This window comes from Macrobrachium rosenbergii, chromosome 41 (genome assembly GCF_040412425.1).
Source record: "Macrobrachium rosenbergii isolate ZJJX-2024 chromosome 41, ASM4041242v1, whole genome shotgun sequence".
NCBI classification, from domain to species: Eukaryota; Metazoa; Arthropoda; class Malacostraca; order Decapoda; family Palaemonidae; genus Macrobrachium; species Macrobrachium rosenbergii.
Window position 1 is genome coordinate 56255126 of NC_089781.1, and position 17516 is coordinate 56272641.

At 40.5% G+C, this 17516-nt stretch overlaps 1 protein-coding gene across 1 annotated transcript in view; it reads right to left on the bottom strand.

Moving 5' to 3' along the window:
* Positions 1 to 17516, bottom strand: part of LOC136826867 (alpha-1-inhibitor 3-like) — a 132583-nt gene that overhangs the window by 77350 nt on the left and 37717 nt on the right. Inside the window, exon 6 of the mRNA XM_067084375.1 lies at positions 3361 to 3457. Coding sequence (XP_066940476.1) covers positions 3361 to 3457 — 97 coding nt within the window. The remainder of the gene's footprint in view (positions 1 to 3360; positions 3458 to 17516) is intronic.

Below are 17516 nucleotides of genomic sequence, written 5' to 3' on the forward strand. Positions count from 1 at the left end.
AAAGGTGAATGTGATCTGTTAAAAAGGTGGATGTAATCTTTTTAAAAAGGTGGATATAATCTTTAAACAGATTTTGCCTTAGTGAAATTATTGTTAATAAACTTTTTGTACATTTTTACATGTTCTTTTCTTTACATTTCTTTTATGTGTTCTTGTGTTTATAATTTCACAGTGTTACCCAAGATTTTGTGTTTGTGATTTAACATTGATTTAGTTAGTACTTTATGTGATGATACTTTAACATTGAATACTTGTGTTGATTTCATTTCTTAAGATTTCATTGAAAACTTGTGTTGATTTCATTTTTTAAGATTTCTTTTTCAAATCTGGAGTAAACCTTAATAGTTTGAATTTTGCTTAACTATCATAAATTATTGATAAATATAAAGTTTAGTGAATTAATCTTGTTTAAGAATGAATTAAATCTTACATTGTTTTTAAGTAATAGTAAATTTTTTTGAGATTGTGGACTCTACTTATAACTTGTGAACTTAGAAATAAATTTTTGTATTTAAAGTTTTAAAAGCACAGTGTTTCATTTTGACCACCAGTGAATATGGTCATTTATGTATGCACAAAGTAAGTGATAAATATGTTCTGTTCTCCTTCGTGTTTTTGAAGTGAATTAGAACCAGGGAAACAATCATAGTTGTTTGATAGAGTGATGCCCTTTCCCCTCTAGTATACTTATTGCTTAATAGTTATTACCTCATCATAACTTGATAAACTTAGATTGATTTTTTCAAGTGATAAGGAAGTTTTAAGGGATCACTGTTACCTTTAGAGTGTTCAGTCATAATATTATTGTTATGAGGTTTTAGGTATCTGGCTGAAGTGAGGTAAATTTTTGGATTTAATAGTTGTGTAATAACCAGGTATTTGATCACTCTGTGACAATATGTATATATGCATATGTATCTGAATGTAATATATATATATATATATATATATATATATGTGTGTGTGTGTGTGTGTGTATGCATATATATACTGTATATATATATATATATATATATATATATATATATATATATATATATATATATATATATGTGTGTGTGTGTGTGTGTGTGTGTGTGTGTGTGTGTGTGTGTGTGCTTTTAAACATACTTTGTTAAAAGTAATCTACCATTTTCTTTCTATTATTTTCTTTTCGGTACATCCTAAACTTAGCGGACAGTTGATCTAAATAGATCATGTCTAAGTCCTAATAATTTAGAGAGCTTCTCTCAATTCGTGACTGATTAACATTGCAGTAAACTAGTTTAGGCAACCATTCCTAATCGGCTGTTCTTAAAAGAAAGTAGCAAATTCTGATTTAGACAACCATTCCTAATCGGCTGTGCTTAAAAGAAAGTAACAAATTCTGAAATATGTAACTTCTACTTTTGTGTTGAAATAGTCGTTATAATATGTGGTTTGCAGTTTAACAGCTAAATATAACGTACTTCTGTCTTTCCATTCGTCACGGTATAGATAACAAATAAATAACCACTGAAACCTTGACTTACAAGGTTGCAGGCATATTTGATATTAAATCATTCAAACCATTATCTGTTCGGAGCGTCGTTACACATTGTTAAACCCATATTAGAAATGATTGCCGCGTTCCTCACGGTTAGTGCATATTGAAATTTCACTTGTGCCTGCCCTAACATACTTTTTTCTTCTCTCGCCAGGATACCGTCAACGAGGACTCCACCACATCCTCACAGCCTCTGATATGTCCAATGGACGGACTCTGGTGATGATGAACTGCTGTCCAACAGCACACCCACATCAAGGCTACTGGTGGAGGTCATCTCCGATATGACACTGCACGGTTTCATCAAGAGCAGCCAGATCACATTTCCTTTGGGTCTTTGTGATGATGCCGAAGTTGCTGTATAAGGCAAAGATAGCAGGGGTAATGATATGCAGGATGAAGAGGTAAGGATATGGATTAAGGGCGATTGGACTATAAATTACGTGGGACAGGAAACACGGGGGAAAGGTCGGAGGAGCCTTGAGAGGGTCGTGAGGTAAACTGAAGGGTTAAAGCAGAACCTATCAGAGTGCTATAAAACACTTATTTTCTATCAATTATTTTAACATTAAGTTAGATGTTCCATAGTTCAATATTTGTTTACTTTCTTGTTAGTACAGTCGGTGATAGAGTCTGCTGGTCTGCGGAGAAAGCAAGGTTTCACGGGAGAATGACTCTCGTGCATCCACCATGGCCTCCAGAGATCAACTGTTTAGTAACCCTGGTTCTCAAATTTTGTGGTATCGTTACCCACGCCCCGGGGCAGTGGTGTGAAAGATCACCATTACCCCTACCCCATTCCTCTTCAGTTATGTGAAGTTATAGTATAAAGGAAAGAAAAATATTGGAATGTTTCATTTCTAATCTAATGCATTTTATATGTGAGAAACGAACCTATTTACTTTTACTCAAGTCTTCAGAAATGAAGAATTGAGATTTCAGACATTATTCCTTTGACAAAAAATGTTGGGGTATAACTTGCACAATTTTGATCAAAATTAATCTGTTTACTTTTGTATTATGTATCAATTAATTGATTTATTTATACATTTGTTTATTATTATTATTGTTTATAAATCTATGAATTTTACTCCAAAGAACTGTAACTTTTAGAAAGTGCCTCGTTACCTCCCAGAAACGGCTTCATTACTTCCACGGGGGTAATTACCCCCACTTTGAGAACCACCGCTCTTCAGAAAGCTAGAAATGATTGAATATAAAATAACAAACTGCCGAGGGTCTATTACATTTAGCCCTGCAGGGAGGTGATGCCAACAGTGCACCTCACGCTGTGCACTATAGGTATTACTTAGGGTTCTTTGCAGCGTCCCTTTGGCCCCTAGCTACAATCCCTTTCATTCCTTTTACTGTACTTCCGTTCGTATTCTCTCTCGTCCATCTTACTTTCCACCCTCTCCTAACAATAGTTTCATAGTGAGACTACGAGGTTTTCCTCCTGTTACACCTTTAAAACCTCCTCTACTCTCAATTTCCTTATTTCCTTTTCATCGCTGAATTATTTCATAGGTACCAGTGTTTGGCCTTGGCCTAAATTTTATAAGTCAGTTAGTATTACATTAAAAATGTGTGTTTTAAAGACATTGTTATGCCTAATTATTCAAGTATATATATATATATATATATATATATATATATATATATATATATATATATATATATATATATATATATATATATATATATATATATATATATATAGAGAGAGAGAGAGAGAGAGAGAGAGAGAGAGAGAGAGAGAGAGCAATATTTACTCATAGTACATGTAAATATGTCTCTGGAAATTAACTAGTTTTTAAACTGGAAAGATAACTCACGTTCTGACGTCTTGTTATGTCACTGCGGCAGAGTCGATTTTCTCCATTGTTGATTTTCACGGTAACAGTGCCCTTCACTGGTTGACCAAAAGTGTATCTGTAGACATAAAAATGCAATGTTTGAGGAAATAGATAGGTGGGCAATTGTCAGATCTGTTAAAGGGAAATGATAATTATCATAACAGTTCCTTGCAAATATTTCTGGTGATTACTATTATTATATTTTATCTGTACGTCCAATACAAACCTCATATACTGATATTAATTCCATAAATAATCAGTAAATGAATGCTGCCCAGTCTGGCAACAATAATTCTCGAGTTTTTATTATTTTCTGCGTAAAAATATGTGACTTCTCATTAGTAGTACCAAGTAAAAGTAAGAAAATGAAACTCGTATTGTCAACGATTTTCGTTTAGAAGCAAAAGAAAAGGTAAAATTATCGATGATCTTCACTTGTGAATTACCAAAGGGAAAAGCCAGGGATGGCCAGTGTGTTGAGGGGTGGGGGGGGGGGCAGTTAGCGCCCCCCCTTAATGTTGAATTTGGGTTGGTAAAAAATGGACAGTATTTGTTATTTAAAACTGTATATAAAATTTTCACTCTAATGAATCCTCATATTGTTTATTCATCTCTCTGAAATTAACTCTTTGCTTTGTTTTTTCTTCCCCTTCCACTTCGCCGGTTTTTTCTTTTTTTCAGATTAATAATCTATAATCTTTATTTTCTTTACATTATAAAATACTCTTTGGGAAAAATATTGTTGTCGTGTAAAAAATAAAAAAAATAACCATAAACAATTTGGCTTGTATATATGACATTGTCTATAGGATATATATTGTATCTAGTTCAAATTGGTCAAAATGACGAAGCTGGTCAAAATTTTCTCTACCTCCCCTCATTTACAGTAGATGGTGCTCAAGCCATCCCTGGGGAAAGCACATTCACCTTACACACCCAGCTCATGCAACCAGGTGTCTAAGGTCATTTCTCTCATGATGCCTCCAGTGTGAAGGAACTCAAGAGATACTTATCTTCATAATTCATTTGACTACTCAAAAGAATGATCAAAACCAGGGGGGAGCGATAGGCTATGTCTTGGTGGATGTTGCTGAAAATGATGAATCTCCCTCCTATCAATGTTTCTTAGTGCAGAAGATGCAAACAAGAAAAACGGGCAAGACAATGAATAGATAGAGTCCATCCCCGGGTAGGAGCAAAGCCGGTCTTGAAGAATGGAAGATATGAGTCAGAAAACAGAGAAGGATCAGGGAGGGACAGAAGAATAAAAGTCTGGTCAAAGGGAGAGGAAATGAGTCACAACACCATACTATCAGAAAACTATTGAGAGCCATAGAATGATTATCGGAAGTGACATCTTGGCGGATGTTACGAGGCTGACTGAAAGTAAGGGTGGTCCTAGACGATCAAATTTATATGGAAATTCTCAGCAATGCACCAAAACTTGATCATCTAGGGTGCTTTGCATACAATACTCTTACAAATTATTACGTCAAAAAGTTGGTTGTCTAGGGTCACCCTCAGCGCCTTGGAACAGTGGCTGTTTGAATCTGTGTTAAAGTGAGGGGATGATGAGCTTTTGGCAGAGAACTGTGACAGGACTAGAGGCAGGGTCATTGACCTCTTGAATTGGTCTGGAGTCAGTTCTTTCAAAAAACGAAGCACCTCAAATATGCGGATGTTGGTATATGAGAAAATTAAACCTGTCTTATGCCAGTGTTAAACGAGGGGGCTTCGTCTTACGTGTACTGCTTATTTAGCATGAGGGTCATGAACTCGGGCCTCCTGATGAATATGTATCAGCCTCGTTAATAAAGGGCGAATTATTTGCCGAAGAGCATAAGCCATTCATTGTTATAGTTAGGGGCGGGTGAAAGGGGGCCAAGTGTAATTTTCGGAACTGACGTGTATCTTTTACTGGGATTAGTGGTGGTTCTACACCTGGATTGGTGTTTCAGAGCTTTATGTAAACAGAAGAAACTTAAAAGTGCAATAAAACAATGTCATAAAAAAAGTTAGGCGAAAACTCCAACATATATACATGAAGTTTAGCTTATTGCTGTCATATTTTCAACATTTACATTTATCAAAAATAGAATTGGTTTTTCAATAAAAGATATATAGACATAAAAAAGTGTAGAATTTTTCATGGAGACCCGATTAAAAAGTATGATCTTACAATGTTCCTTTAAGAGTTAATTAATTCTTCACAGCCGAACTCTTTTTCAAAATTCTGGGTACGTCAACATTAAATGTAGTTTAGCAGGATTATTACGTCTAATAGTGTGCAAATGGTCTTGACATGTTCATACAGTTTAGCAAGAACTGCACGAAATTGGAAAAGTATGAAATTTGGAAGAAAAGTTTTGCTAAAAATATAATTGGTTGCTTACCAATTATGAAAATATTGGGTCAGTGTTGGAAGCCAAGGTGGCGGCCAAGAGGAAACAGCTTGCATGCCACTTGTGAAAACGGTGGGTACGTTGTAATGATGGAAATCCTTCTTTTGAATTAATGACAATACCCTTCATAATTGGTGGACTGGAAAAACGAATTGGTTTTCATCTTATCAATAAATTGAATTAACCACTCGAAATTGAGATTGTCTATGATCGAGTGTGCATACGTAAGTGCGTAAGTTCAACCAAATGCGTAGTTGCCCAAGCTCAACTCGCACTGTTCAAGACGTGTTTGGCGACTTGAGAGGGGAAAGGGATGTAGCTCCCCTTATTTTCCATTTCAAATGCCATATTTCTCCCTTGTAAAAGGTATGCACATATCTTAGTTTATATTGTACATGTTGCCATAACACTTAATAGTGTTCTTGTGTATCTTTGCCTTAATGTAACAGCAAATTACCGAGAGTTGTTATGGTAATGTTACGTAAGTTGCACCATGATGAGCTTGCATGTGGTTGCAGTACCACCAACTGTAGGCTAAGATGTGCGATATTCTTCCATAATTTTATGAATATATATCAATTCTTGACTCCAATTCCACCTCTTATGCATGAAAAGCCAGGCTAACTGTGTAATGTAACAGTTAAGTTAGGCATGAGTACAGCATAGCCTAGGCTAAGGACTGCATGCTCTTTGGCACAAGATGGCTGTCCTAAATGAACTTTTTGTATTACAGGGAACCAGTCTAGGGCATTCGTATTACAGGGACCAGTATAGGGTACTTGTATAAGAACCAGTATAAGTACCTATTTAAGAACCAGTTCTAAAAGTTATGGAAGGAACATTAGGAATAAGTTGTTTACACCATGTAACCTACTAAGAAGCATTAAACAACCCGCGGGAGTCGGCGTTTTCCTCAACCGCAACTACAAAATGAAGATTCGTCCGTCTATGACGTCAAGTACCAGTCCAAGCTAAGAGTAGTCCGGGGTTTATTAATGTAGGCCGGTGTGTTACACTTGTTTAGCCTATGCCCAGGATTGAGTTGTTATGTATAGGCTAGTCTGAGTTAATTGCCCTAAAATGAATGGTAGCCTCCAAATGTAAGCCAGGACAATTGACATATCAAGCCACGAGTAGTATAAACAAATATTACATATGGTGAAACAAATATGACAACGTGATGGAAGACAAGTTGGGGCCAAGAGAAAAGAGCTTGCATGCCAGTTGTGAAAATAGTGGGTCAGTGTTGGAAGCCAAGGTGGCGGCCAAGAGAAAAGAGCTGCATCCCAGTTGTGAAAATAGTGGGTCGGTATAGGAAGCCAAGGTGGCAGCCAAGAGAAAAGAGCTTGCATGTCAGTTGTGAAAATAGTGAGTCGGTGTTGGAAGCCAAGGTAGCAGCCAAAAGAAAAGAGCTTGCATGTCATTTGTGAAAATTGTGGGTTGGTGGTGGAAGCCAAGGTGGCGGCCAAGAGAAAAGAGCTTGCATGGCAGTTCTGAAAATAGTGGGTCAGTGTTGGAAGCCAAGGTGGCAGTCAAGAAAAAAGAGCTTGCATGCCAGTTGTGGAAATAGTGGGTTAGTGTTGGAAGACAAGTTGACAGCCAGGAGAAAATAGCTTGCATGTCACTTATGAAAATAGTGGTTCAGTTTTGGAAACAAAGTTGGAGGCCAAGAGAAAAGAGCTTGCATGCCAGTTGTGAAAATAGTGGGTCAGTGTTGGAAGCCAAGTTGGCAGCCAAGAAAAAAGAGCTTGCATGCCAGTTGGTGAAAATAATGAGTCAGTCTTGGAAGCCAAGTTGGTGGCCAAGAGAAAAGAGCTTGCATGCCAGTTGTGAAAATATTGGGTCGGTGTTTGAAGCCAAGATGGCGGCCAAGAGAAAAGAGCTTACATGCCAGTTGTGAAAATAGTGGGTCAGTGTTGGAAGCCAAGGTGGGAGACAAGAGAAAATAGCTTGCATGCCAGTTGTGAAAATAGTGGGTCAGTGTTGGAAGCCAAGGTGGGAGACAAGAGAAAATAGCTTGCATGCCAGTTGTGAAAATAGTGGGTCAGTGTTGGAAGCCAAGGTGGGAGACAAGAGAAAATAGCTTGCATGCCAGTTGTGAAAATAGTGGGTCGGTGTTGGAAGAAAAGGTGTCAGCCAAGAGAAATAAACTTGCATGCCAGTTGTAAAAATAGTGGGCCAGTGTTAGAAGCCAAGGTGGTGGCCAAGAGAAAAGAGCTTGCATGCCAGTTGTGAAATTAATGGGTCATTGTTAGAAGCCAAGTTTGCTGCCAAAACAAAAGAGCTTGCTTGCTAGTTGTGAAAATAGTGGGTAAGTGTTGGAAGCCAACGTGGCAGCCAAGAAAAAAAGGGGTTTGTATGCCAGTTGTGAAAGTAGTGGGTCAGTGTTGGAAGCCAAGGTGGCAACCAAGAGAAAAGAGCTTGCATGACAGTTGTGAAAATAGTGGGTTGGTGTTCGAAACAAATGTGGAGGCCAAGAGAAAAGAGCTTGCATGCCAATTGTGAAAATAATGGGTAGGTGGTGGAAGCTAAGGTGGCAGCCAAGAGAAAATAGCTTACATGCCAGTTGTAAAAATAGTGGATCGGTGTAGGAAGCCAAGGTGGCAGCCAAGAGAAAATAGCTTACATGCCAGTTGTAAAAATAGTGGATCGGTGTAGGAAGCCAAGGTGGTAGCCAAGAAAAAGAGCTTGCATGCCAGTTGTGAAAATATTGGTTCAGTGTTGGAAGCCATGGTGGTGGCCAAGAGAAAAGAGCTTGCATGCCAATTGTGAAAATATTGGTTCAGTGTTGGAAGCCAAGGTGGCAGCCAAGAGAAAAGAGCTTGCATGCCAATTGTGAAAATAGTGAGTCACTGTTGGAAGCCAAGGTTGCGGCCAAGAGAAAAGAGCTTGCATGTCTGTTGTGAAAATAGTGGGTTGGTGTTGGAGGTGAAGGTGGTGGCCAAGAGAAAAGAGCTTGCATGCCAGTTTTGAAAAAGTGGGTCAGTGTTGGAAGAAAAAGTGGTGGTCAGTTGTGAAAATTGTGGATCAGTGTTGGAAGCCAAGGTGGGGCCAAGAGAAAACAGCTTGCACTCCAGTTGTGAAAATAGTGAGTCAGTGTTGGAAGCCAGGGTTGTGGGCAAGAGAATAAAGCTTGCATGCCAGTTGTGAAAATAAGGGTAAGATTTTGAAGTCAAGGTTGCGGCCAAGAGAAAAGAGCTTGCAACCCTGTTGTGAAAATAGTGGGTGAGTGTTGGAAGACAAGGTGGCGGCCAAGAGAAAAGAGCTTGCATGCCAGTTGCGAAAATTGTGGGTCAGTGATGGAAGCCAAGTTGGGGGCCAAGAGAAAAGAGCTTGCATGCCAGTTGTGAAAATAGTGGGAAAGTGTTGGAAGCCAAGTTGGTGGCCAAAAGAAAAGAGCTTGCATGCCAGTTGTGAAAATAGTGGGTAAGTGTTGGAAGCCAAGTTGGTGGCCATGAGAAAAGAGCTTGCATGCCAGTTGTGAAAATAGTGGGTCAGTGTTGGAAGCCAAGTTGATGGCCAAGAGAAAAGAGCTTGGATGCCAGTTGTGAAAATAGTGGGTCAGTGTTGGAAGCCAAGGTGGCAGCCAAGAGAAAAGAGCTTGGATGCCAGTTGTGAAAATATTGTGTCGGTGTTGGAAGCCAAGTTGGTGGCCAAGAGAAAAGAGCATGCATGTCAATTGTGAAAATAGTGGGTTGGTGTTGGAAGCGAAGGTGGCGGCCAAGAGAAAAGAGCTTGCATGCCAGTTGTGAAAATAGTGGGTTGGTGTTGGAAGCGAAGGTGGTGGCCAAGAGATAAGAGCTTGCATGCCAGTTTTGAAAAAGTGGGTCAGTGTTGGAAGAAAAAGTGGTGGCCAAAGGAAAAGAGCTTGTATGCCAGTTGTGAAAATAGGTGACCAATGTTGGAAGCCAAGGTGGGGCCAAGAGAAAACAGCTTGCACGCCAGTTGTGAAAATAGTGGGTCAGTGTTGGAAGCCAAGGTGGCGGCCAAGAGAAAAGAGCTTGCATGCCAGTTGTGAAAATAATAGGTCAGTTTTGGTGTTGGAAAGAGAAAAAGCTTGAAGGTGGTGGCCAAGAGATAAGAGCTTGCATGCCAGTTTTGAAAAAGTGGGTCAGTGTTGGAAGAAAAAGTGGTGGCCAGAGGAAAAGAGCTTGTATGCCAGTTGTGAAAATAGGTGACCAATGTTGGAAGCCAAGGTGGGGCCAAGAGAAAACAGCTTGCACGCCAGTTGTGAAAATAGTGGGTCAGTGTTGGAAGCCAAGGTTATGGGCAAGAGAATAGAGCTTGCATGCCAGTTGTGAAAATAGTGGGTCAGTTTTGGAAGCCAAGGTGGCGGCCAAGAGAAAAGAGCTTGCATGCTGGTTGTAAAAATAGTGGGTCAGTGTTGGAAGCTAAGGTGGCGGCGAAGAGAAAAGAGCTTGCATGCCAGTTATGAAAATAGTGGGTCAGTTTTGGAAGCCAAGGTGGTGGCCAAGAGAGAAGATCTTGCATGCCAGTTATGAAAATAAGGGTAAGATTTGGAAGCCAAGGTTGCGGCCAAGAGAAAAGAACTTGCATCCCTGTTGTGAACATAGTGGGTCAGTGTTGGAAGACAAGGTGGCGGCCAAGAGAAAAGAGCTTGCATGCCAGTTGTGAATATAGTGGGTCAGTGTTGGAAGCCAAGGTGGCAGCCAAGAAAAAAGAGCTTGCATGCCAGTTGTGAAAATAGTGGGTAAGTGTTGGAAGCCAAGTTGGTGGCCAAGAGAAAAGAGCTTGCATACCAGTTGTCAAAATAGTGGGTAAGTGTTGAAAGCCAAGTTGGTGTCCAAGAGAAAAGAGCTTGCATGCCAGTTGTGAAAATAGTGGGTCAGTGTTGGGAGCCAAGGTGGCAGCCAAGAGAAAAGAGCTCGGATGCCAGTTGTGAAATTATTGTGTTGGTGTTGGAAGCCAAGGTGGAGGCCAAGAGAAAAGAGCATACATGTCAATTGTGAAAATAGTCAGTTGGTTTTGGAAGCCAAGGTTGCGGCAAAGACAAAAGACCTTGCACGCCAGTTGTGAAAATATTGGGTCATGTTTGCAGCCAAGGTGGAGGCCAAGAGAAAAGATCTTGCATTCAAGTTGTGAAAATAGTGGATCGGTGTTGGAAGCCAGGGTGGTGGCCAAGAGGAAAGAGCTTGCAAGCCAGTTGTGAAAATTTTAGGTCGGTGTTGGAAGCCAATGTGGTGGCCAAGAGAAAAGAGCTTGCATGCCAGTTGTGAAAATAGTGGGTAGGCGTTGGAAGCCAAGGTGGTGGTCAAGAAGAAAGAGCTTGCATGCCAGTTGTGAAAATAGTGGGTCAGTTTTGGAAGCCAAGTTGGTGGCCAAGAGGGAAGAGCTTGTATGCCAGTTGTGAAAATAGTGGGACAGTGTCGGAAGCCAAGGTGGTGGCCAAGAGAAAAGAGCATGAATGTCACTTGTGAAAAAATTGTGTCGGTGTTGGAAGCCAATTTCGTGGGCAGTAGAAAAGAGCTTGCATGCCAGTTGTGAAAGTATTGGGTCGGTGTTGGAAGCCAAGGTGGTGGCCAAGAGAAAAGAGCTTGCATGCCAGTTGTGAAAATAGTGGGTCGGTGTTGGAACCCGAGGTGTGGGCGAAGAGAACAGAGCTTACATGCCACTTGTGAAAATAGTGGGTCGCTGTTGGAAGCTAAGGTGGTGACCAAGAGAAAAGAGCTTGCATGCCAGTTGTGAAAATAGTGTGTCAGTGTTCGAAGCCAAGGTGGCAATGCAGAGAAAAGAGCTTGCATGCCATTTGTGAAAATAGTGGGTCAGTGTTGGAATCCAGTGTGGGGGCCAAGAAAAAAGAACTTGCATGCTAATTATGAAAATAGTGAGTCAGTGTTGGAAGCCAACGTGCTGGAAAAGAGAAAAGAGCTTGCATGCCAGTTGCAAAAATAGTGGGTAGGTGTTGGAAGACAATGTGGCAGCCAAGAGAAAAGAGCGTGCATGCCAGTTGTGAAAATAGTGGGTCATTGTTGGAAGCCAAGGAGGCGGCCAACAGAAAATAGCTTGCTTGCCAGTTGTGAAAGTAGTGGGTCAGTGTTGGAAGCGAAGGTGGAGGCCAAGAGAAAAGAGCTTGCATGCCAGTTGTGAAAATAGTGGGTTGGTGTTTGAAGCCTGGATGGGGACTAAGGGAAAAGACCTTGCATGCCAGTTGTGAAAATAGTGGGTCGGTGTTGGAAGCCAAGGTGGCGGCCAAAAGAAAAGAGCTTGCATGCCAGTTGTGAAAATAGTGGGTCAGTGTTGGAAGCGAAGGTGGAGGCCAAGAGAAAAGAGCTTGCATACCAGTTATGAAAACAGTGGGTCAGTGTTGGAAGCGAAGGTGGCGGCCAAGAGAAAAGAGCTTGCATGCCAGTTGTGAAAATAGTGGGTTGGTGTTTGAAGCCTGGATGGGGACTAAGGGAAAAGACCTTGCATGCCAGTTGTGAAAATAGTGGGTCGGTGTTGGAAGCCAAGGTGGCGGCCAAAAGAAAAGAGCTTGCACGCCAGTTGTGAAAATAGTGGGTCAGTGTTGGAAGCGAAGGTGGAGGCCAAGAGAAAAGAGCTTGCATGCCAGTTGTGAAAATAGTGGGTCAGTGTTGGAAGCGAAGGTGGAGGCCAAGAGAAAAGAGCTTGCATGCCAGTTGTGAAAATAGTGGGTCAGTGTTGGAAGCCAAGGTGGCGGCCAAGAGAAAAGAGCTTGCATGCCAGTTGTGAAAATATTGGGTCGGTGTTGGAAGCCAAGGTGGCGGCCAAGAGAAAAGAGCTTGCATGCCAGTTGTGAAAATAGTGGGTCGGTGTTGGAAGCCAAGGTGGCGGCCAAGAGAAAAGAGCTTGCATGCCAGTTGTGAAAATAGTGGGTTGGTGTTGGAAGCGAAGGTGGCGGCCAAGAGAAATGAGCTTGCATGCCAGTTGTGAAAACAGTGGGTCAGTGTTGGAAGCCAAGGTGGCTGACAAGAGAAAAGAGCTTGCATGCTAGTTGAGAAAATATTGTGACGGTGTTGGAAGCCAAGGTGGGTTCAAGAGAAAAGAGCTTGCATGCCAGTTGTGAAAACAGTGGGTCGGTGTTGGAAGCCAAGGTGGGTGCCAAAAGAAAAGAGCTTTCATGCCAGTTGTGAAAATAGTGGTGTTGGTGTTGGAAGCCAAGGTGGCGGCCAAGAGAAAAATGTTTGCATGCCAGTTGTGAAAATAGTGGGTCAGTGTTGGAAGCCAAGTTGGCTGCCAAGAGAAAAGAGCTTGCATGCTAGTTGAGAAAATATTGTGTTGGTGTTGGAAGCCAAGATGGGGTCAAGAGAAAAGAGCTTGCATACCAGTTGTGAAAATAGTGGGTAGGTGTTGGAAGCCAAGTTGGGGGTTAAGGGAAAAGGGCTTGCATGCCAGTTGTGAAAGTATTGGGTCAGCATTAGAAGCGAGGGTGGTGGCCAAGAGGAAAGAGCTTGCATGCCAGTTGTGAAAATAGTGGGTCGGTGTTGGAAGCCAAGGTGGCTGCCAAGAGAAAAGAGCTTGCATGCCAGTTGAGAAAATATTGTGTCGGTGTTGGAAGCCAAGTTGGGGACTAAGGGAAAAGGGCTTGCATGCCAGTTGTGAAAATATTGGGTCAGTGTTAGAAGCCAAGGTGGTGACCAAGAGGAAAGAGCTTGCATACCAGTTGTGAAAATAATGGGTCGGTGTTGGAAGCAAAGGTAGGGTCAGTATAAAAGAGCTTTCATGCTAGTTGTGAAAATAGTGGGTCGGTGTTGGAAGCCAAGTTGGTGGCTAAGGGAAAAGAGCTTGCATCCCAGTTGTGAAAACAGTGGGTCGGTGTTGGAAGCCAAGGTGGCGGCCAAGAGAAAAGTGCTAGCATGCCAGTTGTGAAAATATTGGGTTGGTGTTGGAAGCCAAGATGGCAGCCAAGAGAAGAGGCTTTGCATGCTAGGTGTGAAAATAGTGGGTCAGTGTTGGAAGCCAATGTGGTGGCCAAGAGAAAAGACTTTGCATGCCAGTTGTGAAAATAGTGGGTCAGTGTTGGAAGCAAAGGTGGGGGCCAAGAGAAAAGAGCTTGCATGCTAGTCGTGCTAATAGTTGGTCAGTGTTGGAAGCCAAGGTGGCAGCCAAGAGAAAAGACCTTGCATGCTAGTCGTGGAAATAGTGGGTCAACGTTGGAAGCCAAGGTGTTGGACAAGAGAAAAGATGAATATCTTTAGTTGGTGACGTCACCCTTCGATGATGGCGTGAGAGTTCTGTTTGGATGGTTTTTTTTTTGCTTAGTCAGCATTTGACTTTTCCACCATGGCGGTAGGGCACTGACCATAGGCACGACAGCAATTATTCTTGTATATTAATCGAGATGATTAGGCACAAAAATAGATTCTTCAGTTATTGTAAAAGTGCTTTCCAAAAACTATAAAATGAAAAAGAAGCAGCTCATGTACTACCTTAGAGCAAAGATAAAAGGAAAGTCCATGCTACAACATTCATTCCTGGAAATTTGAAATGAGTAAGAGGTGACTAGAATTAGGAGCTACTCAGAGTTAAAAGGCGATGAGTTTAGCCAAATGAAAGCACCAGAGCACACAATCCCTGCATGTAGGATTACCATCCATATCCTATGATCGTTCTTACAAAACAATGTGTTGGCAATAATCATCAGATAACATTACTAAAGTTTTCCATCATCTGAAAATAATTTGCTTACACTGCAAGCATAATTGAAGATTTTATAACTAATATCGTGGGTTTCAGCAATTCTAAGTTTTCAGCGAAATTCGCCCTCCTTTCAAAATGAATGAAATTCGTGTCATTTTGGACGACTGTATGAACATTTTTGAACTAGCAAGGCGCGAATGTAATAGACCGTGGGCCCACCATAGACACCCCTCCCCAAGGGATTTTTGCAGCCCCCCTATTCTTTAGAGATCATAGAATCAGAATCTGCTTGTCTGCACTTCGGCTTTGGTGATTTTGGCCGTAACAGCGGCCATTTTGAATTCATATTGGGGCGCAAAAGGAAAAAATATTACTAATAATTTTTTCTACTTATATCTTTGTGATATATATTCTTATAGGTTTTTTGGGCCAAGGAATTCAATTTTTATAGTTCTAAAGCCCTATCACCAATATTTATCAAAGTACTTGGTAAAACTAAAATTGACGATTGCAGAGAATATGTTATATGAGCACAGTAGCCTATATGCAGCAGAGAATATTGATGAACATATATTCTTAATGATTTTGCACTGTATATTCTTGACAAGAATCTTTGTTACTTTTAATGCAATAATGTCTTGTATCTTTATTAAGTTATAATTAATAAGGGTTTTATTTACTTTTAGGTATTAGAACTCTTAATGGCCACTAATCTCCTTCAGATGAAAAGCCATTGAAGCTGAAATTAACTAAAAAGGAAAAATAAAGGTATCGCAACAAACATGTATAATTCACTATGACAGTAATAATTCAGAAAAGAATGTGAGACCTTTAACAGACCACAGTTTTGATATGATCCATGAAAAAAAAATTAATTAGACAAAAAAGTGACAAACCGAATGAAAGACTTGAAGCAATATGTGATAACATTCCAAAAACATTTCTTAAACATTTACATGGAACTCACAATTGGTGTTATAAGAACTTTACTAACGTTTCCAGAATCTTAAAGAGAAAGTGTACAGCTGATGAAAATCAGGGTACTACCTCTAGATCAAAGAGTGAAAGGATATTGAAAAAAGTACAAGCGCCAACACCACATTTTCCTTCGACTGTTTGTTTAATGTGCAACAGGTACAGGAAAAAGGTGAATGGGCGCATCGAAATTCCCAACAAATGCCAAACGCAAACAGCTGAAGATACAATCAGAGCAGCAGCAGCAGCAGAAAGACTGAAGGACTTCAAGATGCTGGGCCAGATTACCGATTATGACCTTCAGGCAAGAGAAGCACGTTATCATCCTACTTGTAGAAAACATTACACTAGATTACAAGAACGTAATTATAAAGCAATGGAAAACCCTACAGTAAAACAAGAGCAAGAAGCTCATAATGCTGTCTTTGATTTTATGTGCCAGCACGTTAATGAAAACATAAAAGGAGCAAATGTTGAAAGGCTGTCAGTGCTAAAAGAAAAGTACCTACTCTTCTTGCAAGAGCAATTTCCGGAATTCTACAATCCTCAGTACAAAACTTATGAGCTAAAAGATAAACTGTTAAAATAATTTGGTAACAAGTTACAGTTTTGGCAGCCAGATCATAAGAGTGAACTAGTATATTCACCCAATGTTCATCAAGGTCAGGCTATAGAAGTTGTATTTGAAGTGGCTGCTTCTGAGTCAAAGAGAATTGAGGAGGCTGCTCTGATTTTAAGAAGAGCCATTTTGGATGGCCAAAGAGGAGCTCCAGAAATGCCTTGGCCACCAGCAAAAGAATTTTTGCTTGGAGAAAATATTAAAGTATCCAAACTTTTACTAGGATTTTAAAGTTGATCGTAGGTGGTTCCAAAGCAGCTGAGACCACTGAGATACCAGTACGTTCTATCTCTCAAGATTTATGTAAAGCTGCAACAAAAGGAAAGAGGATGATGCCATAGCATCTACTCATAGGCCTGACATTGCGGCATCTTACAGGCAGTGCAGAAATTGTAACAATATTGCATCGTTTTGGTCGCTGTGCATCATACTCTTGCTTGCTTGAACTGGAGACTGCAATGTGTGATAATATCATAAAGACAGAGAGAATTCTTCCAAGAGGCATTCAGGTGGAAGATAACAGAGTGACTCATTTGTGTTGGGACAATTTTGACTTGACAGAACAAACATCAACTGGAGCTGGAACAACAAGAATTATCATTTAGTGAAAATGACAAAATGTTTGAAGTCGTAGAGAAAAGCAGGAATCCTCGGACTAAGAAACGACCGATCAGCTATATGCCTAAGGAAATAGAACCATGTTTTTCGAAGCCAAAAGCTGAACCAGTATTTGCACCGTCTTTGCTTACCTCGCCCAATAAAGATGTGAATGATGTTGCTAAGTTATCTGACTCTTTGTGGTTGCTCAGTAGAGCCATGGCAAAGGAATCATTTCAAACGGTTCCTTATTGGGCAGGTTGGAAATCTATAAACGAGAGAGTGAAAGAATATGGAGAAGCTCAATCAAGAGTACAGTATATGCCTCCAATTAATGCGCCAGTCACAGAAAATGCCACTGTACAGCACATACTTAAATTGTCCCAATTAGCTTCCAGGGAGGTCAATCAGCCATATACAATTGTAACATTTGACTCAGCAGTTGCTAAAAAAGCATATGCAATTGTGTGGCAGGATCCGAATGCATTTGGAGATGTTATTGTTAGGTTAGTTGTTTTCCATACAATATGTGCATTTCTTGGAGTGATTGGGAAACGCGTGCGTGCAAGTGGTTTTGAAGAGATTTTAATTGAGTCAGGAATATGTGTCAGTGGTTCTATCAACAAAGTGATTTCAGGAAAACACTATAACAGAGCTATAATTGTTCACAAGACTTTTACAAAGTTTTGAATCAAATGTAACAACCCTCTGGAAAGGAAGAGCTCGGGATATAATGGAACGTCTTGCACATTCCCCAAGCAGAGCATTGCTGGACGAAGCATTGGCCAATGAAGATTGCACTGCAATGATTCAACAATACAATATTTTTAAAGAAGAACTCAGAAGAGGAGAACATGGGAAAACAGCTAAGTTTTGGATTGATTACATGGACAAGGTTCTTCTTGTCTTGCGTTTCCAGAGGG